The 22,817-nt window shown below is 41.3% G+C and overlaps 1 protein-coding gene across 4 annotated transcripts in view; it reads right to left on the bottom strand.

Moving 5' to 3' along the window:
- The window catches only part of LOC119499981 (diacylglycerol kinase beta), a 132,386-nt gene that overhangs the window by 17,577 nt on the left and 91,992 nt on the right, over positions 1 to 22,817 (bottom strand). For all 4 annotated transcript variants that reach the window (XM_037789302.1, XM_037789300.1, XM_037789299.1 and 1 more), the window contains 3 exons: positions 15,070 to 15,134; positions 6,253 to 6,343; positions 3,325 to 3,526 (listed from right to left, as the gene is read on the bottom strand). In XM_037789302.1, the coding sequence (XP_037645230.1) occupies positions 3,325 to 3,526; positions 6,253 to 6,343; positions 15,070 to 15,134 (358 nt within the window). The remainder of the gene's footprint in view (positions 1 to 3,324; positions 3,527 to 6,252; positions 6,344 to 15,069; positions 15,135 to 22,817) is intronic.

The raw sequence follows: 22,817 nt of genomic DNA, 5'->3' as shown, positions 1-22,817 counted from the left end.
TTTATTTATTTTCTGGTCAGTCAGTGTAATGAGATAAGGAAAATCCCTTCAAGTGACGACAGTTTGTTGGTCTTCACGTCTTTAAGAGGCTACTTTGGGATTACGGCTCGGATTTAGGTCAAGAGTTAAGAGGCTGAAGATCTACAACATGAATGGAGCTAATGGCTGCAAAAGCGCTCAAACGCGAATACACTGACGCAAACTGGTGTGTCTGCTTGTGAGTAGACATCTGCTCTGTTGTGGAGCCAGAACCTGTGGACTGGACTGAGACAGGACAGGGGCAGCAGCTAATGGGGCCCTCCAAGGTGACCACAGGCTGATGTGAACTGTATCTACTGTACTCTATTGTATGTATGTGCTATATCTTAAAGGGGCACTCTAGCAATTCAGCACTAGAGCAGTTAAAGGGTAAAAAAAAAAGGCTGAAACTTGTCCAGTAATGAGGGAGAGCGCTGCTAAAGAGCTGCAATATGGTGCTATGGGGGCAAGCTGGCGCCGTCATTTACGTCCACTAAAAGTGCTTGTTTTTGCCATGACAGGCTCTGATTGTTATTATAAGTGTTTGACAACATTATGGAAAGAGTCTCGCTCAAGGAGAAGTCTCGTTCTGAAATCTGGTGAGGTGACGTGAAGACAACGGTGGAATAGTGGAATACATCCATGGTGAAAACGCGAGTGGCAACCGGGCAGAGTTTGTTGTGTTGGAGTACAGAAAGTGTAGCGTAGTGTAATGGCTGAATATTAAGATCATTTCCACAATGTGGATGAGGTTTTTTAATTCGATGGACGTCCGTATTTATTTGAGCCAGAGTATACGGATGTTCAGATTTCACAACGAGACTTCTTGAGCGGGACTTGGACACAATAACAAACAGACCGGATCAAGCGAAAGCATTCTCCCTCAATACTGGACCAATTTCAGAATTTGTTGTCCTTATTAGTCACATAGGAAAATATGGTCCAGGTTGAAAAAAAAACTAAGTTACCCTTTAAGATCGAAGTAGCAAAAGCCTAGATATCCTCACTTTTACTCCCTATGGGTTAAGCTCCAAAAAACACTGGATCCAGCAGTACCCATAATGCAACTTTTTCGTTAGATTCTCCCTGCCTCCTAAATTCTCACATCTTTCAAACTCTACGTCCCAAGTTTGTAAGACGGACTTTCTGTTAGAAGTATCAAGCCTAATCCGAGATAACCCTGATCCTTCAGAGCCACAGAGGAGGATTAAATAACTGGTTTCACAGGTTGAGTAGGAGTCCTGAACTGAACTTTATGTGTAAAATTGGTGAATTTAACTTTTCAGATTATTGAACTCCTATAAAGACTTGACATCCCTGACATTTTAACAAAAAATTTTCACCAACGGACACATATTTTCTTAGTCTAGACAGTCACAAAAGAGCACATATTAATGACAGGTGGACTGTGATTAGAATGCATCACAAGGCAAACCCAAAATCCAAACTCAAATTCTTGCCTGTCCCTGTACTTAAACAGAAGTAGACATCCATCCATATCAGTTTGTCTTGCTAATTTATGATGCCGTTTGCACAGAAAAGGTAAAGAAACTGAGGAACAATTCTATATTTAAATGATATGTTTACGGAAAGACAACAGAACAACAAGGACTATGAACTCTGCAAAGAGAGATGGAGGAGACACAACTTAATTAAGGCCCCGACACACCAAGTTAATGGTCGGCCATCGGATAGTTTGGGGGCGGTGAGCATCTGAGATTTTTCGGCCGATTCAGCATGTTGAATCGGTGGTGGAGCCCGTCGGTGAGAGAAATCACTCTGACTAGCGATTAAGCTTAAACAAATCAGTGCACAAGAAGGCTCATGCTAAGCTAACGAAAACAGCGATTCTTATTATCAGGCGATTATACACTAAAGAAAACATACTTATTAATATTATTTTCCATTTCTGCCAATAGATCCCCCTAAATGTTACACACTGGTACTTTAAAATGCAGTCTAAGTGCAAAGACTGCATCTATGAAGAAGTGTTGCGTCACCCCTGTTCCTTCCTTCTTACACTATGGTTTCTTTCCCTTTGTCTTCCCTTCCTCCTGTCTTTTGCTCTTCCTCTCCTTCGGTCTTTACTTCAGCATAGCCCTGAGATCTCCATGGAAACAAGGTTTAGTTCAGTCAGCAGAGATGCAGAGACAAAGTGAAGCGAAAGAGACAGAAGTGGGATGAAATAAGAAAACCTTGGCCAAAGCATAGAGTGGGTTATTTTCTAATGTTTGCGGACATCAAATGCAAACTCGCCACCAGCAGCAGCAGCTGCATGTAACTCATCCTGCAAAATAGCTAAATATCACAAAAAACAAATACATTGAAGGGCATAAAGAAACTAACTTTTTCATCTCAATTTGATTGTTTTTTTTTGGATACCACTTTCCCCATGATTGGTGAAAGCATTGTTATTCCACTGTATACAGTTGTATACATTAATTCTAAAATATGAGAGAATTACCATCCTTGTTTTATTGTATAAATATAAATTATCAGCTATAATACAAGGTAATTAGGTAACAAAATGCCAGAAGAAGAAGAAGAAGAATAAGAAATGAAAGAAGAAATGAAAGAAGAGAAATGGAGATGTGAGAAAAGTCCTTTAACTGTATATGAACCTTGTAAGTCACACAAACCAGCAGTACAGTTGTTTACAAAACCAAACATTGTAGAATATATTAAATTGACGTCGGGATGAACGGATGAACATTATTGGAAATACCGACGCAGCTACAAAATAGTAATGTGTTGATTTTGGAAACTAACTGCTTTATTTTCTCTTGCTCTCTGCAGGAGAAAACAACCATTGATTATCGAGAGTCCTTAATTATTTCCAAAAGTCCAAAGTTAATTTTGAGGCAATTATTGCTGCAGAGAAAAGTGAACAGAAGGTAATAATTTAAATCACACTTGTGCTATTTTAATATGAACAAGCTGCTACCACTCATCAATCAACCACTAAAGGCTCAGACACCCTGGAGCGACCGTTAACTCTTTGGTTGTAACCTCGCTTTAAAATCACTGAAAACACAGTGCAGGGTTTCCCATAGTGTTCAAATATTGAAGGTGCACCGCCTAACCCTATTAACATCGAAAAACATCTCTGGAAACGTAGAGACAAATCAATCAGTCCCAGGAGGGAATGTGTGAAGAGAAAGTCACCGTACAAGCAGCACCGCAAGGTTAAACATCACCTAAAACAGATGTTTGGTGGTTGTCACTGTCCTTAAACTCCAGTTCTGCCAACACTTGTATAAATAACATAAACAGTGACAGCATCCTCATTCTTCTGCTTCGACTCACCTTGACTGCAGAATTTGAGCTCTTTAGCGTCTGTGACAGTGCTGGCTGGCATCCTGTCAGGAACCTTCTTGCTCATGCGGTTGTAGTTCCTCCTCTTCTTCGTCTCGCCCCACAGGTGGGAGCCGCCGTGCATGCTGGGAATGTTGAGCACAGCGATGCCCTCTAAGGAGGTGTTGCTGAGGTCCAAGATGATCCCGTCGGCCTTAAGGGGGAAATTAAGAAACAGATTTTACATTTAACCCCGCTTATCACTGACTGATTATGCCCCTGTATGGGCACTAGGGGGTGGGAGAAAAAAAATGTTACAAGCATAGTATCGCGATATTTTAGGGGGCCATATTGTTTGATTATATAAACTATTAACCTCTTAACAATCCGACGGCAATCCCGGCCGCTACTCTGCCTTTCAGAGGTTGCAGTGGACTCAGTCTTAAAGCTAGAGTGAAAAACCTAAAGAATCCATTGGTAACCTTGTCTTGTCTAAATAACGCACCAAATTTATGCTAAATTTTGGTGAGGGAAAAAAACTGGCATGGCCATTTTCAAAGAGATCCCTTGACCTCTGACCTCAAGAAATGTGAATGAAAACTCTGAGATGAACAGAGTGAAAACTGTCTTATTGGATAAAATAGATGTTGACAAACTGGATAATTTGCAGTTGAAAAAAGGTAATAAATCGCAATATATCTTATCGCATATTGCAAAATGTTTAAAACTGCCATAAGATCGTATCGTGACTTAAATATCGTGATAATAAACTAATAATCAAAAACATGTTCAGTGCTGTGATGTGAATGATTTTTTTAAAGAAACAAGACAAAAGTAAGTAAGATTAGTAAGATTTCTCTAATAGCTTCTTGTGTGTGCATTTAAATGTACTGAGTGAGAGGGAGCTAATGCTAACATCTAGGCTAAAGGATATTACATTACAACTACAGTCTTTGATTTGCTGTATCATGGATATTTGTGCTTGTACCCACTTTGTGCACCAGTGATTTGTTTAAGACTGCCAGATTTATTTTGTCCTGATGCATTACCTGGACAGAAGCCAAGTGTGAGGTTGTTTGAAGAGGCAAAAACAGACAGCAATAAAATAAGTTGGCCCAATGTCAACACATACTGTATGATGCTAACAGATATTAAGTAACCTCATAGTCTTCATAGCCTCATCTGGATTCATCAAATGCATCATCAAACACAACAGAGAGCGTCAATAACACATTGCCGTGACTCAGCATGCATGGTTGATTCATGCTGAGTCAAAGCAGCCACAAAAATGTTGGACACACACACCAGTACAATACCAGCCTGGTACTGGACACACACCAGTACCATACCAGCCTGGTACTGGACACACACGTGTACCATACCAGCCTGGTACTGGACACACACCAGTACCATACCAGCCTGGTACTGGACAGCTCTGTAGGGTGTATACAGAACTGTTCACTCTGCAGTGGTCCAATAATCAAGACCATTTTATTTTAACACCGTAATTCATTCTGGGCCCCTCAGATACATTTGTTCTGCTTTTATATTTTTTATTATTTTATATTTCATGTACATTTATATAAACTGCTTTCAAACATATGTATTTTCGGCGGATTTAGCATGTTGAATCTTTGGCGGCGCTCGTCGGTGAGATAAATGGTTCTGATTGGCTGTTCAGCTTATACGAATCAGCGCACGTGAAGAGAAACGGACGAGAGGAAAGCAAGCCAAAGAGTAGGCTCTTCTCATTTTTCATCTTCATCTCATCTGATCATTTCAATACACGGATATTTTCACAGTGACATGGCCGTCTGGAATGAAGCTAAGTGGTGAGTGAGAGTGGTTTGAAAATGGTCAACAAACGCTGCTTTATTTCATGTACGTATCATAACAGCGACTTATATATCAGCCGTCTTCTGGTTTCCCTTTGTGAATGACGAATACAGACTAACGCCGCCTGCTGGTGTGGAGAGTTATTTCCTCTCATGCAGGCGCAGAACGTACGTGGTAGTTGGCTGTCGGCTGTGGTCTTTGCGGTGTGTTCAAGTGTAAGTTTTTGGCAAAGACAAAGGTGACGTGAGGCGACTCAACGGGCGGCCTTCATTGCCGCTAGTTCTTTGATGTCGGGTTGGTGTGTCCCCAGCTTAAAACAACTTTCCTTTTGTGTAATTTCCTTACATTAAGACCATTAAGATATACAAATGAAGCTAAAAAGATTAATTTAAAAAAAAGATTAAGGATAAAGATTTTTCTTAAAGATTTATGTTGTCAGTAGGAACCAATGGGCTTGTGGCTGAGTGCAACAGACAGTGTAGGAAGAGACAGACTAACAGTATTTGTCTTTTCATTGGATTTGTTGACAATAATAAAAATAAAGAGTAACGCCATCCTTAACTAATGACATCTTGAATATTTTTTGTCTAATAATTAATATTTAAAAAATCTAAAAACATAATTAATAATTAATAAATATAAATTAATTAAACATATGTAGAGTGTTGGGCATGAACCCTTTGAGGTGGAACGCAGCTTGTTTGCATTTTCCCCGAGTGGTTTCTGAAATGCTGCGTTTCTCGTGTGGAGAGCACCCAGGTGACAGATTATGCAGCGCTGCGTGACAGAATGAGGTGATCAGTGACTTTATGGAGCATTAATCTGATGATGTGCTATGAATAGCCCACCACTCATAATATGAGACTTTGTTGTAAATCTTTGCAACACATAAAAGAAAAACAGCATCTGAAAGTCTGTCAACGAACAGGCAGGAAAACAAACTTGTTGACATGTAGTGTACACAAGATGTTTCGTATTTTACTGCATCAAATATGGTATATTCTTGGGTATTTAAAGATATTTTTCCTCATTTATGTCATACCGATCACTCTTTGTCATCCATTATGCTTCAGTGACAGCAGCTTTGATCAGACTGTGACTCACCTCCACTTCTATGCATTCGTTGAGTTTCTTGCAGGTGGCAGAAATGGTCTCAGTGGTGCCAAACTCAAAGTACCAGAGCTTGTTCTTCATTCTGAGGAGCAAGGGGGGAAACAGAGGACAGACATGTTTTTGACATTAGAAAATATTCCCAGTCCTAACATGCACATTTCAGTGTTGTGAGCCTACAGCGTGAGTTGTTTCGGGGGCACTGGACACATATTGAAGCTGTCCGGTGCCTCGAGTCATGTCACATTTTGAATGTGACCACAGAAGTCAAAGCTGCATCGATGCAGCCTAAAGCCGATAAAGTGGAGACACTGTCTGGCAGCATTGATGACTGAAAGCACAGAAAGTTAACCCCGCCATCTGTCAAACAGGCGTTCTGCTGTAGTCCGCTCTTTCATCATCGCACAGTAGTCGCCTCGGCGCCCGTATGCCAGGAGTTGAAGCGTCAACATTGCCTCCAGAGGGGTGAAACACTGCTGGTGGAGACTGTACGATCAGGGTAAATATTATTGTGAGTCACAACACAAAAGCAACCCCACGGGACATTTCTGCCCTGCAGAGGGTTTGTCAGAGGTGACCTGATGGATGCGGTTCTGTTTATATCCTGATGTCATTTGTTGCAGTTTTGGGACCAGACAGAGGCTGAATAACACAGTCAAGGTGAAACCTCTGCTTGACCAGGGAGGGTTCAGCAGTGAGCAACTGGTTCACTAACTGAAGAGAACTGGAAGTAACTGTCACAAAAAGGTGAAGAGTCACTGTAGGTTTGTCTCTGTAAGATATCTAAAGTTTTAGATTTGAACCTTTCCGTGGGTGAGCGGACACTGTTGAACGCTGCCAAAAGCAATCATATGGATTCGTAGTTCTTTACACTCCCACCAAACCTCAAACACCTCAGGTTCAAAGTGTCAAATGAGCCCTAACTCTGAAAAATGTCTGATAACAAGAGTCTACGGCAGCTCTGTGAGGCTGTATTTAGGCACAGTGGCAATTCAACCTAATCTCAAGGGCAGGCGTAAATAGTGCGACATTACAAGGACATTCTACGTGTCACGCAACACAACTACGTTAACGGCCGCAGTTAGGTATAGGCAACAAAACCACTTAGTTAGGTTGAGGAAAAACATCATGGTTGGGTTTGAAATAAGTACATAAACTAAGTAAAATACATCCGGAAACAACATAATAGAAGTACAGAAAATATGTCACAAAATAACCCCAAAACACGTCGGGACTCAAACACTGGTCTCCTGGTCGAAAGTCCTGTGTTTGTTTGACCCATCCACTTGTGACGTGATGACACCTGAGCAAGAATAAAACCTTTTTTATCACAACCAAGATCAAGAATGACCACAAAGCTCCAAGCTCAAGTTTACAAAATGACTCATCAAAAAAACAAAAACTGAAAAACCGGACCAACAGCATAACTGATGTCTCACCCTGCATCACACTCAGCCCAGTCGCCAGAAGAAATGTTGGCAATGTCGACATTTCAGAAACCAAAATATGTTTCATAAAAAAAAAAAAAAAAGATCATGGGTTTGTGTTAAAATAATTACGTAACAACTGTAACTAGTGTTAAATAACAACCGCCCTTAGCGGACATTCTTACATAACGTTAACTAACAAGCTTAACAACGTAAATGTTTACTTCTGGGTTCACACTTGACCTCGAACACCCCCTGGGTAAAAGTCCTGTGTTTGTTGGACTCATACAGCACAACTCCCACCCGCCCTTAGGCTACATCCTCACTAATACGTTTTCGTTTTAAAACACACGTTTATGCCTGTTGCGTACACACTACTCCGACGGTTTCGAGCCTCTAGAACAGAGACGTTTGAAAATGCTACTAACCCAGTTTTAGTTTTAAAACTCCGCATAACGCAGACACCCGCGTTTGTTTCTAGATTGGGTCTTATCAGTCATGACGTGTCTTTCCCTGATTCATCACACCCGATCATGTGAACCTTTTCTGGAAGAAAACAAACGACATCAGCCTCGACCTCCAGTGTTTCATTTCAACATGGATAAACGAGTTACAAGCGTTGATGACCTTGTTGTCTATGCTAGCAGCTGTTGAATTAAAGTTAAATTCTGCATTATATAATGCTACTACTGCCTACATGTGCAGGAGGAAAGTTATTATTTGAGTGCGTTTACCTTGTCCAGCAACGTTTTCAGACAGAGATCGTTTTCTTTTTAAAACGTATTACTGTGGCTTAGGGATGTTAATAATTAACCGTTTAACCGTTAACCGACATTATGCATTTTAACCGATTAACGCTATCGTTATCGTTAAACGGTTAAAATAAATATAATAATTAATTGGTCAAATAAGAAAATTAGCATCCCTAGTGTGGATGTAGCTTTAGTGGACTTTCTCAACCACCTAACTTTCAATAACTGTCGCTCAATATACGACGTCACTTGCTCTGACTAAATGCAAAAACGTCCATATTCAGCGTATCCGTGCTTTGTAGAGACACACAATGCCAACAGTTTTTTCCTGGCGACTGAGCTATCACTCTACAAATGACACATATTTCATAATATGCCAGTAGGTTCATTGGCATGTGGACATGCTGCTGATACTGACAACACAGCTATTGACACAACAGCTCAGCATCATGTGGGCATACCAGTGCCATGGTAATGTGCCACCTTGGCACTGAGAACAAGAAGAAGACATTTGAACAGAACACGACCTAAATCTGTTTGAAAGGTTTAAAATATTTCTCTTTTCACTCACTAAAATAATTCAGGATATAAAACTCAACACGGACTTCAAACAAAGCATTAAAATAACTGTTTATTTTACTTAAAAATGTAACCTTAATGTCTTAAGCCGCTGCACTTGTTCACATGTTTTTCTCGCTGCTAATTGTCTTTCTGTCCCTTGTTCTCTCTCTGTTTCACCTTAATACCTCCCCAGAAACCTCTGCCGCTGTCAAATCAGGGGATTATGAGCATATTTGAGATCACAATTAGGAACAGTTGCGATTCTCAATGAGGCGAGCTGCCTAACCTCATTAAGCTGCTTCCACTTGAGACGGTCTGTAAAAAATGCAATTAACTCGTGTTTTTTCCCTCTCGTATGGACACAGAGTGCAACAGGGAGACAAACTACTTCCATAAGCCTTTCCTCTATTATTCCCATGTTTATGCACCAAAACTGGTGAAATGCTGGAACAAAAAGGATGTTAAATAATCTTAAAAAAAGAGAGTCTTTTTCCAATTATCGCCACATGTTTTTGTCCCATTTTTAGTCTCCAGTTCAGTTTGTAAGGCTGTTTCCTCGAACAAAGCAAAGTGCTTATTAATTCTATTCATGCTTAATGAATACAGTTGGTTTGAAAGATAACTTGTCTCTTTCAAACTGGAACATTTCAAAGAGAATTGGTGGAGTCACACTTTCTGTCTGAGAGAGAATGGAGATTGGCTCTAGTGGAAGGTGGAACTATGTTGTTATGAAAACACTGTTCTGCAACGCTCGAGGCTCCAACACTCTCTAGCTGTGTACTGTATCCAGCTATCTCTCTCTCCCATTGTGCCCCTCGCTACCCCTCCCTACAGATAACCATCTCACTTAATCCCCAAAATGAGCAGTGACCTTATGACCCCCACCTATTTCCTGCCCCTCCTCTCTCTCTCATATGTCTTGCATTAACTTATAGAACCACCCTCAACCACCACTGAGGCAAAACAAACCATCTATGGATGTTCTGATGGTGACGCTGCAACACCAGGAGGAAAACAAACTGTCAAAGACCATAAATGACAATGATCCATACAACATGCTGTGGTTCAGTTATTGAAAGTTACGTGGTATAATAACTATTGTATATATATGGTCTAACCTGAGTATAACAAGTGAGAAAGTCTGCTACGAGAGGGAGAGAGGGAGGGAGGGAGGGATGGAGGGGTGGTGAAAGAGTCAAACTAACAGAGGACTTTACCCCAGAAGACCGCAGTTTGTGTCCCGTGTGAGACTAAAAGTGTTGCGCTTTTGTTTTGTTTTATTTTAATGTTGTAGACATTTTTAAGACAAACCATGATGTTGTTTTTTTACTAAACCTAACCAAGTAGTGTTGTTGCATTTTTTGTTTTGTTTCAATTGGGGCTGTCAAACTTAACGCGATAATAACACGTTAACGCAAATTTCTTTAACGCGTTAACACAATCGATATTTCGGAGATGGTAGCTAGCTCGGATTTAAAGCTAGAAAGAAGATAATGCTATCATATGAAACTAGAAGACTTGAGGAATGAAAGACTTGACGTTCATGTCTATGTAGAGCGAGCACAAGCGCGAGCGCGAGCACGAGCACGAGCACGAGCACGAGCAACAGGACGCTGACTTTCGTTGACTTAATGGCCACAGGTGTCGTTGTTAACAAGCAATTTCTGATTCTTACAAACAGTCCCTTTAATTGATTTCCAATAATAAATATATGCATACATTTGCATAAAGCAAGCATGTTTGCCCACTCCCATGTTGATAAGAGTATTAAATACTTGACAAATCGTCCTTTAAGGTACATTTTGAACAGATAAAAAATGTGATTAATCATGAACAATCATGCAAGTAATCACGATTAAATATGTTTCCTAGTCTGCACAAGTGTAGATTTGAGGCCAAAACCAGGAGAGAAAGATGCACTACCAAAGTTATTCTTTCCTCCTCCTCTTTTAACACTTCCAAAACCAATAGTTCTTCTCTGAAACACACACACACACGCACACACACACACAGACACACACACACACACACATACACGCACACACACGCGTAGACACACACACACATAGAGAAAGACAGCATTGTCCCCACTGTGAGAAGTCATTAGCACCTGGGCTTTGGGCTCCTGGAGGTCTGGCTACTGTGACCATTAGATGTGGTGGTTTGAGGTGTCAGGAGTCACACATCCCCTCTGTCCCAACAGGCCGGGATGGGATGGAAGGGTGACACTGAGGGGGTTGGTGCTACTAGACAAGCGGGGGATGGTGTGATGTGTGTGAGAGACACACACATCACACATGCAGACAATGTGAGACAGTGAGTGGCAGGGAGGACAATAAAGCACTTGAGCTACGTGCTACATGTGGCAACGGGCCTTTTCTCACCAGGTCAAAGGTGATTTATCATCTGCTCACCCGCAGAGAAGAAACTCCACACTGACTCCTTTCAATTGAAATAGCTATAAAAAGGACGGATATTTACTCTGCCAAAACATCAGTCAGACAACAACAGAACAGTTGCAGTTGTCCATCAGCTGTCTGCTACTCCGTCCACAGAGGACAAAACAACAACCTGCAGTGTTGGCTTACTGTAAATAGTGTACATTAGACTGTTGGTGTTATTTTGAGTGTCAATACGGTTGGATCAGAGCCACGAGTGGCTCACACAGCGATGCAGCAGAATAGAAATCATCAAAAAGCAACAGTGAAGGACATTTTGTGGAGAAGAAAGAGCTCTATGGGTTTAACCTCTGAGTTTATGTCTCTCCACATAAATGCATTACATCTTTTAACTCTGGCGGTTGTTTAATGGATCAAAGAGAGAAAGAGAGTCCTCAGAGAAGAGAGGTATCTTTTATCTTTTATCACCCTCTCTTCCTTCAGCTCTGGATTGGAGACTAAAGCGTTAATTATTGAATTTCAAAGAGTCTTTTTCTCTCTCTCTCACCCCCGTCACAGTATGTAGACTAATTAACTGTGGAGGTTGTTGTCGTCATGCAAACAACATGAAACACCAGCTAAACATACAAGAGCAGCACAGAGACTCGGTTCCCACGAGTCAGTGGCCTTCAAAACAAGCTTTTACACTTTACTGAGTGGTCCAACACAGTAAAAGTACACATTGAGTTTGCATGAACACACAAACAGTGTACAGTATCACAGCCCGTTGTCATTCCCAGGGCGTCAAATACCGACGCTTTGTCACAGGCCATCGACGTTCAATACTGCCACACCCTTTAACGGCAGTACGCGACACACAGGGTGTTCCATTAACTACAATGTAAACCCATCCAGGGCAACAGTATACGCTCAGAGAAAGTGCCGTGGTTACGTAGTAACAGAGGGGCCAATTACTCTGTATTCGTTCCTGAGAATTAAAAGTAAAATGCAACAGCAGTTTTATGTTAAATACTTTAAATTTTGCATTTTTTTTCTTTGAAAGTCACCAGAATGAAGGAAACAAAGTGTCTGAAACTAAAATTTCCAGACCCCCAGCTGTGGACTTGAAATCCTCCCTATTTTTGTGGTCTCAGGGTTGGCAAGTATGCTGTAAAAACGTAGTAATATTAAGCCTGACCATGTTGTGTTTTCTTAAACCTAATTTAGCGGTTTCATTGCCTAATCCTAAGCAAGTGTTTTTATTAAATTCACAACATGAAGCATGAGTTTACTGCGACTGGAGAGTGACGCTGAGGGGTCTGACAAAGCTTCAGTTAATGATGAGTTGAGATGAACCATATACTCATCAGCAGTGATTCAGCTCAGAGCTACAGTATCTGTCTACAGCATCTGTGTGCATATGGCTGCCGTTTGTTCTCTGCCGTGCTTTTGAATGAGTCGTCAGAGGGAAGGATGGCCGCAAACGGCTGCTGGAAATGAAAGCAGGGAGACTTCAAAGGTGGTGTTTCCCCCACAACTTCTGGTGCTTAAGGATGGTATTATTGGTTTGGGGGCTGAGGGATGTTGATGTTTTAAGAGAGAAGGCCAGCGATATTCTTTATCTGTTATGTTGTCAACAAATCTCATGAAAACACCAAAACTAACAGTTGTTAGTTTGTCTCTCAAAGACAAAAAGAGGTCAGAAAGGAACTCAGAATAAACTACAGTGACAATGTTGATCATTACTAAGGAAAATGTCAGTCAGTGCAACAGTGTGGCTCATTAATGCTAGCATATGGTGACCAGATCCCAACAAACCAAATGTGGGACAAAGAGTATGTTTGTGTGGGAGAGGGGTCGGCAACCTTTACTATCAAAAGAGACATTTTAGGCAAAACCACAAAACATTTTGAGCATTTTGATGAAGGTAACATAGCTTATAGTTTAAGTATATAGTATATAAGTCTAATGCAGTGAGGGCCAAAGTGCCAATGTACTACGGAGTATTAGGGCCACATTGAGGGAAAAACATCTGAGATTTACAGAATAAAGTCATAACTTTACGAGAATAAAGTTGCAATGTTACCAGAATGAAGTCATAACTTTACGAGCAAGAAAAGTCGTAATATTACGAGAATAAAGTCATAACTTTATGAGAAAAAAAGTCGTAATATTACGAGAATAAAGTCATAACTTTATGAGAAAAAAAGTCGTAATATTACGAGAATAAAGTCATAACTTTATGAGAAAAAAGTCGTAATGTCACGAGAATAAAGTCATATAAATAAATTCATAACTTTACAAGGAAAAAAGAAAATAACCCGTAAAATTACTACTTTATAATATTATGACTTTATTCTCATAATATTATGACTTTATTCTCGAAATCTCAGATTTATTTTTTTTCCCTCAATGTGGCCCTAATACTCCGTCGTACTGTCGTACCATAGACCTACACCAATGATAAATAAAATTGAAAATGTAAACAAAAAAACAGTTATTAATTTCCACAATTTTTTTTTAAAAACTACACAGGGAGCCACTGGAGAGGAGCTAAAGAGCCGCATGTGGCTCCGGAGCCTGGTGTGGGACAATGTGGGACAGGTTACCAAGGCTGAGAGGTCGTCTACTCAAATTTTGATATAATGTTTATTTAATTTAAATAATAAACATTTCTATTCTTCCCCTTATCTTGTAACATCTCTATGCTTTGCTCGAATGCATCCATAGATCGACACATCTCCGTAGAGATTCACATGAACTGTGTCGCTTTATGTCCCCGCTGTATGAAATTGAAAAATAACTGGCAAATTTCACAAAAAAAATAGAATCGCCTTCCACCAGCTTAAAAATACTAATAATATATATACAAAGTATAAATATCTATAATTCTGTGTCTCTGGAGGAGCTGTGTCAAGTTTGATTTAAAAAACCCTGATGTAGTTATTATCAAATTGATCTTGACACTTCAAACTTATAACAGACAGATGAAGTCCGCTATGCTACAGGTTTCATGTCTAAAAAGTTCTCTTGCTGATGTGACGAGGTTAAATTTAACGTTCTGAGTTTGATCATCGTCACCAAGGTATTTCTTCTCATCTGACTCTGGATCGCTGCTACTCTCTGCTCCACTCTCTCACCGTCTAGTCAGACTAAAGCAGCTTCCACTGTTATATAACAATTAATTAGACGGCTACGCACTCGTCTGCCATTTGAAGATACTTTCTCTGCTCTGAGAATGACGTGAACCTCCATATACGTCATTACCATCTCGCTTTCCTGTAATATAACAGCAATGTTCGGAGATAACGAACTCCTCATTTGACATTTTATAATTAGCTGAGAACTTTACACAAACAAAAAAATACCGCACAACTACTAACTGTCATTCCAAACATTAGTGTCTGGACTGAGGACACCATGTCTTCGGCCCAGTTGGGCTTCACATCCTCTCACGTCACAGCTCAGTGCCGATATATTGATCCCACTATGCAGGCAGGTTTTGTTCTGTTATTGATTGCTGACCATTGCGGCTCAGAGAGATATTGGGTTTCCAGATTAAAAAGGTCACAAGTTGATTAAGAGGTTGCTTGTTAGCTAATGGTGTTAGGAAGTTGGAGTGGGGAAGGTTATCAGTCTTTTCTACTACTGACTACTGCTCTGTGTGTTTATTTTTATCTCCTTTCCTCTCACCTGCTGTTGAACTTCTCAGGGTGCTTTTCCCGCATCAGATGGAAGCGATGGGCGATGGAGGCGTCCTGCAGGGAAAACAGAGGAGACAGCATTACCAGCAGGACATCAGTAAAACCTTCACATTATCACAGCTTGCTGTAAGTCTACAGGCAAACGTAAGAAGATGTTACACTGCAGTTCAAGTTCAACCATCTCTCACTTTTAGAACAAGCACCCTCACATCACAAAATAAGACATTCATTCACATTTGTTTAGTGAGTTAAAGGCATTTTATACTTTTGTTTGTTGTTTATGTTCATTATGATAATAGTGGGGGAGCGGCTTTGGAGGGAGGCCTGAAGGGACGGACTGTCAGTGTTGCTGATTTGGCGACTTTCTCTCTAGATTTAGGGACATTTGGAGCTAGTGCTATTAGCTACTTCCTTTGGAAAAGAGTTGGAAACACTGGGCTCGGTTTATCGGTTGTATCATTTCTAAAATCTACCGTACTCTTGGTTAGTTTCTCCTACCCAACCTTTAATACTTACTCCTTTCAATAAATCCTTAGATTTGTCGTATATGACCGTAAACTTAGTAAAATCTTTGAGTTTTGGTCTCTTGGTTGGACAAAACCAGTCAGAGGATGTCCTCTGGTATCTTTTTTTATTTTATAGACAAAACAATTAATCAAATAATCAGGAAAATAATCATTATTTACAACCCCACCATATTTATGTGTAGCATTGGATTTTACCACAGTGAGCTTGGTGTAGTTGTTTGGTCTCTGCAACGTTCCCACTAAAACAAACTCTTCGTCATGTGCTGCAGTAATTCAGTCTAAAGATGGACGACAGTGTAAAATACTAAGAAAAATGGAGCTCTGACTGACGAAAGGTCAAAAGTTGATCGGAGCAGGGCTCAGAGAGTGGACCCTGCCCTCCTCTCCCCATGTGTTTAACCTCTGACCTCTGGGGCAGAGGTGAGTGTAACCCTGATTAGTCACAAGAGCAGCCTCAGTATGACCTCACTTACAGACAAACAAAAGCACCACGCTGTCACACCATGCACGCAATTTTCATTGCATTTATCATAGAAATGCTTGACGGTCACCTTTTAAAATGGTCAACTTGCATTTCATAATACTAAACTGTACAAGTCAGATAAATCACAAGAATTTGATTTAAAGCTCCTTTCAGACTCGTTAACTAAATGTGTAATTTAACACAAAACAGCTCCAGTGTGGCTCAGGTCTGAAATTAACATAAAGGCTACAGCAGCACAAGAATATCATGATCACGCTGCAAAACGCTTCACATCATGTAGGCATACCGCACGCACACAACATCCAGCAACGTTCTGAGCTGTCAGTGGATGTGATCAATTAAACAGAGCAGCCTTAATTTAACTGCACGTTGAGTTTGACCAGAGCTGCTTCTTTTCCACTCAGGCCCGAGGATGTGATCTGTCTTCCACAGATAAACAGCAACCATACATATAAAATATCGACTATATGTCAGAGGAAGCGATATAGCTAACGTAGATGTACATGGGGCTCTTGTGATGGAGACGGTGCACAGCACCAGAGAGCTCGCTGGATGGGAAGTGTCACTCTGATGGAGGAGTCAGTAATGATGTTAACGTATGAAGGCAGAGTCAAGGACTGTTATTGTGTAATGACATCATTTGGTCCTGCTAAAAGTGCTTAACAGTGACAAGATACATGACACAAACCGACTTGCTTCCATAAAGACATGACATGAAAGACACATTAACTACTATAAAATACATATTTTTTAAATTAAATATATATGATAGCTGCAATTACAACAAAAATCTACTTTCTGAAGGAGTCCTGCAATACAAATATCACATCCTGACTCAGGAAGTCGAGCTGCTACCGGAGCCGGGATGTATAGCAAGCGTGGAGCGAGTGGAAAAAGAAATGTGCAATTTCAGGGGCGGCGAGGCTGGAAATCGTCGTTGGCGTTAAGTGCCGCGGCGCGCCAACAAGCAGTGGTGCGCGCCTAGCCGTCGGTGTGGGGGTATACTTAGAAAATAATAGGAGCGGCTGTTTTGATGCGCGTTTTTTGGTGGCGGTGTGTTTTGGCCTTGACACATTCAGCTTAGTTTCACAAATCAGTAAAAGTGATACATTTTCTGAAGTCTCTCTCATCTGAACCGGGAATTTAGGTATTCATTAATCCCAAAGCTTTATCAATACTTATAAAGCTGGATATACGAGAACTCTGCTGATCTTGCTGCTCAAACTATTACTTATATTTTGTGTATTTCATAATGAAGGAAAGAAAAATGTGGAGTCAAGTCCCGAGTCAAGTCCTAAACTTTGAGTTTCGAGTCCTAAACAAGTCATATTGCGCTCTTCCCCAACTCTAATGCCATTTGCGTCTCCGTCTGTACTTTTTGACCCGGACGTTTTGCATACTGCAATTAATTTTTTGTTGACCACTGTGTAGTTTTTGTACGCAAACAAAATTATATTTAGTATTATTATTTCCAACTGGCGCTCAGTAACGTAACGTTTGTTCTTCATGGTTTTCTCCTGCAACTTGATTGGATGCTGTCCGATTGGTTCAAACAAAGCGGATCTGGGATTTACTGGGAATAAATAGCGTTATGACGTCAGTTGATTCAGGAAATGAAGAGAAATGAGTTGATTCGTGGCACACTTTTTAAATTACATACTTATGAATCTTTGGGCTTGGAGGAAGATATAGAGAGTCCAAGTCATGTGACTCAAGTCCACAACTCTGTTACACAGACTAAAAATAAATATCAATAAATATAAATGACACAATGTGACATCTTTAAGCTCCACACAGTGTGCTAATATTACCAACCTGGCTGGTCATTAGGTGTTAATCTGCTAACGGGATATAACAGGAAAATGAGCAAGCTGCTGTTTAAGAGGCAACAAGTGTTTGTTTCCTACATTTCCACTTCCTGTGTAACCCGTGATTTATTTCATTTCATGGTAAAACTAAGGAATCTTAGTCAGATAATATATCTGTTATACCCTCTTTTTGTGATTTTTAAAAGAGGTGTATATCTACACCTAAGACCCCCCTTTACACCTGGCATTAAAACACGTCTTGTATCCAGATTGCATCTAGATATGATTTAACCTGATTACATTTACACCTGGTATTAATATATGTCTCCAGTGTCCACATTGAGATCAAATTGAGATCCAATCGCTCTGTCTGAAAGGGCTGAGAGGAAGCCTCCGGAGGCTGCATACGCACAGGCTTGCAGGAGTGGCAGGTACGAAATGCACGGTCACATCAACCTAAAAACGCCGCCGTTTAGTGGGAGAGGGCCCGCAAATGTGACTTTGAAGTACAATTACACTCGCACAAACAGAGGGATGAGGAGAGGAGATGCTGATCACAGATAGAGCGGTGGCGGTGATCTCCTCCCTGGTCACGGCGGTCCAGTGACCGGAGCACGCTGCACATCCTGCTGAAGCTTTAAATATTCGCTGTTGATTACTTCCGAAGCTCTGGAGCCCAAAAAATGGTACTCAGGACAGCCATATTTCTGCCCACGTAGTTGTTGTATGTGGATCAAAAATGCGTTCAATGTGGTCATTTTGGGTGCATTTACACCTGTACTTTCATGTGGTCAAGCACAATCCGATTGCAATCCAATCACCCAAAACACATTTTAATGCCAGGTGTAAAGGGGGTCAAAGTCTTACATCATTTAACTCTGGCATGCCAAAGTATCAGTGACGGCAGCCTGGCACGCTGCCGGCCTGTGCAGGTGTTTCAGCAACAAGGAGAACGGAAGTTTGTGACAAGACAGGTGGACAGGTGCAATTATACGCATCCTCACCCGTCACCCTCGAAAACCATCCACCGGTGCTGCCGGCCTGCCGCAACGCACCTCCTCAATACTACGGCGATGTGCTGAGATATCACAGCATCAGCAAATCTTAAAATAGAGCCGTATCTGCTGCTTTAACTGGCGGAGAATTTGATACTGGAACCAGGGGAGTGAGGAGACATCACAGGTGAACCGCTTTTCAAGACACATGAGACCAACATCGCTCACAGAGCTCAAACTAAAGAGCTGATTCTCTGGCAAGGTTACTCATCACAACAACACGCATGCATGCAAGAAGAAAAAGCTGCCTGAGGAGCCTTTGCGAGCAAAACAGTTGTGTTTTCACTGATTTTGGTAGAATGTGGGCAGCGAGTCCAGCTCAGCATGTGGATCAGGGCCAGACAGTGACACAAAGTGGCCACAAAGCTTTCCAAAACGTGACGGGCTGCTTCATGTCACAAAATCTGCTCTCAGTCCCCTGCTGCAGGCTAACACTGACCAGTCCCGCTTTTATGAATTTCATCCCCCTGAAAAATCTGGCTGTAACAATATGTGACATTTGCCGTCGCCTATAGTTGCCTGTGTGATGAAGGTTGTTTTGATCTTGCCGTTTGAAGTTTTTGCACACGGTGCATGGGGGCAAGAGGAGGTGCTACTGGATGGGTGATGTGAAAAGTAGGAAGGGAAAAAGGGAGAGACAAACAACAACAACAAAAAAAACAACAACAAAAACGCTGGCTGGAAAATGTCACCTCAGTGGGACCCACAGCAGAGTGATAGGTTGTCAGTTCACCCCTATTGTGTTTCACTGGCCTCTGGTTAAGGGCTTGGTTAGCTTAATGTCAAAGAGAAATGTCATAGTCAGCCTGTAATCTTTCATATCCTATGATTCTCTTATAGCTAAACATACACCATCTATGATTTATAGGGCCAGTGTGTAACATTTCAGGGGATCTATTAGCAGAAATGGAATATAATATTAATAACTATGTTTTCATTAGTGTATAATCACCTGGAATTAAGAACCATTGTGTTTTCGTTAGCTAAGAATGAGCCGTTTATGTCTACATAGGGAGCGGGTCCTCTTCACGGAGTCCACCATGTTGCTCCACCATGTTTCTACAGTAGCCCAGAACAGACAAACCAAACACTGGCTCTAGAAAGAGACTTTTGCTTTTTTAGTAGTGTAATCATGGTAAAGATGGCCTCTGAGCAAGGCGAACAATGTTACCACGTTGTGCACTCATCTGCACGTGGCTCACGTTACCCCAGTCTTGTAAAGGGAGGAGTGAGCGAAGGGGTACTCAGTTGGTTGTAATCTGCAACCACACCACTAAATGTCGCCAAATCCTACACACTGTCCCTTTAAGAGGTCTTCGTTTTTATACCAACATTTCAGAACCTACACTCCTACTCCTATTATTATGGAAGGTTCTGCATAATAAAAATACTAATATGGTAATATTCAAATAAAAATAAAACCTTTGACATAACTTAATAACATCATTTTCACTTTCACTTAAAAGCATGGACGGCCGACCCGGCTATGTCAACAAAGCACAGAGAAACTGAGATTACAAAATTGAATAGAGCTCGTATAGAGCACCTTTAAATTAACAGCACTTTTACTTTATTAAAATATTTCTCTACTCTTCCCAGAGGTTGATATAAGAGAATCTTTGAAAATGTTAAGTCTGTGAAAGAAAGTAAAGTTATGAAATGCATAAACAGATGAAGCTGGAGTATCTAAAAGTTATCCCATGGAGCAATGTTTTTAAGAGTGGGTCCGCAGAGGTGATGTCATGTACTTTTGTTCACCAATAAGGATTCAGTAATTAAAAGCAGCATATAAAAGCATCTAAAATTAATAGAGTTTTCAAGTGTTGAGTGTGCTCGTAATAAACAACTTCTAAAGATGATTTTTTTTTTTTTTTTTTAATGTTTCTTATTAAGTCATGAATTATTAATGCCATAGAGACATACTGAAGGTTGAAGCCAAGTTTTCAGCGGCTTTAAAGACTGTCCAGGTGTGTGTGAATGTGCTTGTGTGTCCACATTTTTGACCGTGTGTGTGTGTGTGTGTGTGAGCGCCATTCCTCCCGTCTTTAAGACCAGCCAGGTGTCACTCAGCACGGTCATTCATTACCGCGGTAACCTGGCCTGAACCTGGCAGACGCTTACTTCCTGTCACTGATACTTCCCCTGACCTTCAGTCTGTGCCAGCGCTACTCCATCTCTCTCACTCACACACACACACACACATCATTTTATATGCACACTTTCTGCTCCTTGTGGCCTGATTTCTGAACAAACACTAACACACTCTGTTAAGGACAGCGTTATATTTAATAGGGCCTTTGTCCCCATAAAAAGTTAAATACTGGCAGCGATGTCAGGGAGTAACTGCAGCACCTTTCCTCTCCTCTTAATTTAATAAAACAATAAAAGATCTGATGAGACTCTCAACTTATGAAGTATCCTGGTGGCGTAGAGGCAAACACTCGCACTCGAGTTCAGCTCCCCTCAGCAGTGCCTCCTGTTTGGCTGAGTGCTAAATAAAAGACATGCACCCCTTTACGTTACTGTGATGGCAACTTAACATGTTGGTCTACAGGCCCATACACACCAAACAGACTTCAAAGAAATAGCTGCAATGTAGGCCGACCTTTATGTTGCCCATGTCACCTTTGTTTTGGCCAAAAAACTGCACTTGAACACACCGCAAAGACTACAGCCGACGGCCAACTACCACGTACGTTCTGCGCCTGCGTGAGATGAAATAACTCTCCACACCAGCAGGCGGCGGTAGTCTGTATTCGTCATTTAAAAAGGGAACCCAGAAGACCAAGAAATGAAATACAGCAGCGTTTGCTGATCATTTTCACACCACTCTCACCACTTAGCTTCATTCCAGATGGCCATGACGTTGTGTAAATATCAGTGCATTGGAATGATCAGATGAGATGAAGTTAACATGTCTGAAGAAGCAGTCAGACTTCACATGGCTATATTTCCCCTCGCGGGCAGAAGGTAACATGAATGAGAAGTCCTTAAAATACTCAGAAAACAGAAACTGGACAAACTCCATCTAAAGGAAGGAAGATTGTGTGACACTACTGAAAGCTCCAGAACACCTACTAAATGGACCTCGTGGTGAAGAACAATTAGCTCACTGTAATCCTATCTGCAGTAGGATTCAGGAGGGCTGCAGTGAACTGCATTAGCCCCTTTCATGTTTGTCATCCCGGTGCAGCTTCTGCCAATCAGGTGAAAGAAGCAGCTCGCGACTTATATGTCCATCAGAAGAGGCGCAGGGCCGTCTGTCTACACGCCCTCCTGGCGAACGGCTCAGTCGGGGCTCGCGGTGCACAGAAGGTATTGGCCATTAACACTAGGAATCATCTTGCAGGGCACACACGCAGCCATGTGCATGCCTATACACATTTACACCTGCGCACCCATCCACAGAAACTCCGGCACAGAGACGCGCGCTGCAGAGGGATCAGCTTCCTCACTGCAACATGAGGTGGCATCTTTAATGGCTGCTGACATGGTGTGATTTCCTTCTCTCAGATTCCTCTCACCAGATTCTTTCCAGGCTGCAGGTCAAGTGAAAGCACTTTAGGAACCGACACCGACCTGCAGATGCTTACACCCACTGCCGTTATTTATTAAGTGTTTAATAAAGGGTAAATTCAGTATTTTTCAAACTGGACACTTTTTTCCCATGTTGGTCCAGTATTGAGGCACAACGCTGTAGATGGCAGCCGCTAAACGAGCTGTAACGTTATCATTTGGGGCACCCTGGCACCGCCATGTTACTTCCACTAAAACGGCTTGTTTTTGCCACAGACAGGCTCAGATTGTTATTATAAGTGTCTGACAACATTATGGAAAGCACCCTACAGAGAAATAAAATGCTT

The sequence above is a fragment of the Sebastes umbrosus genome, chromosome 13 (genome assembly GCF_015220745.1).
Source record: "Sebastes umbrosus isolate fSebUmb1 chromosome 13, fSebUmb1.pri, whole genome shotgun sequence".
Lineage (NCBI taxonomy): Eukaryota > Metazoa > Chordata > Actinopteri > Perciformes > Sebastidae > Sebastes > Sebastes umbrosus.
Note: the sequence above shows the minus strand (reverse complement) of the source record. Positions and strands in the feature narration are given on the sequence as shown.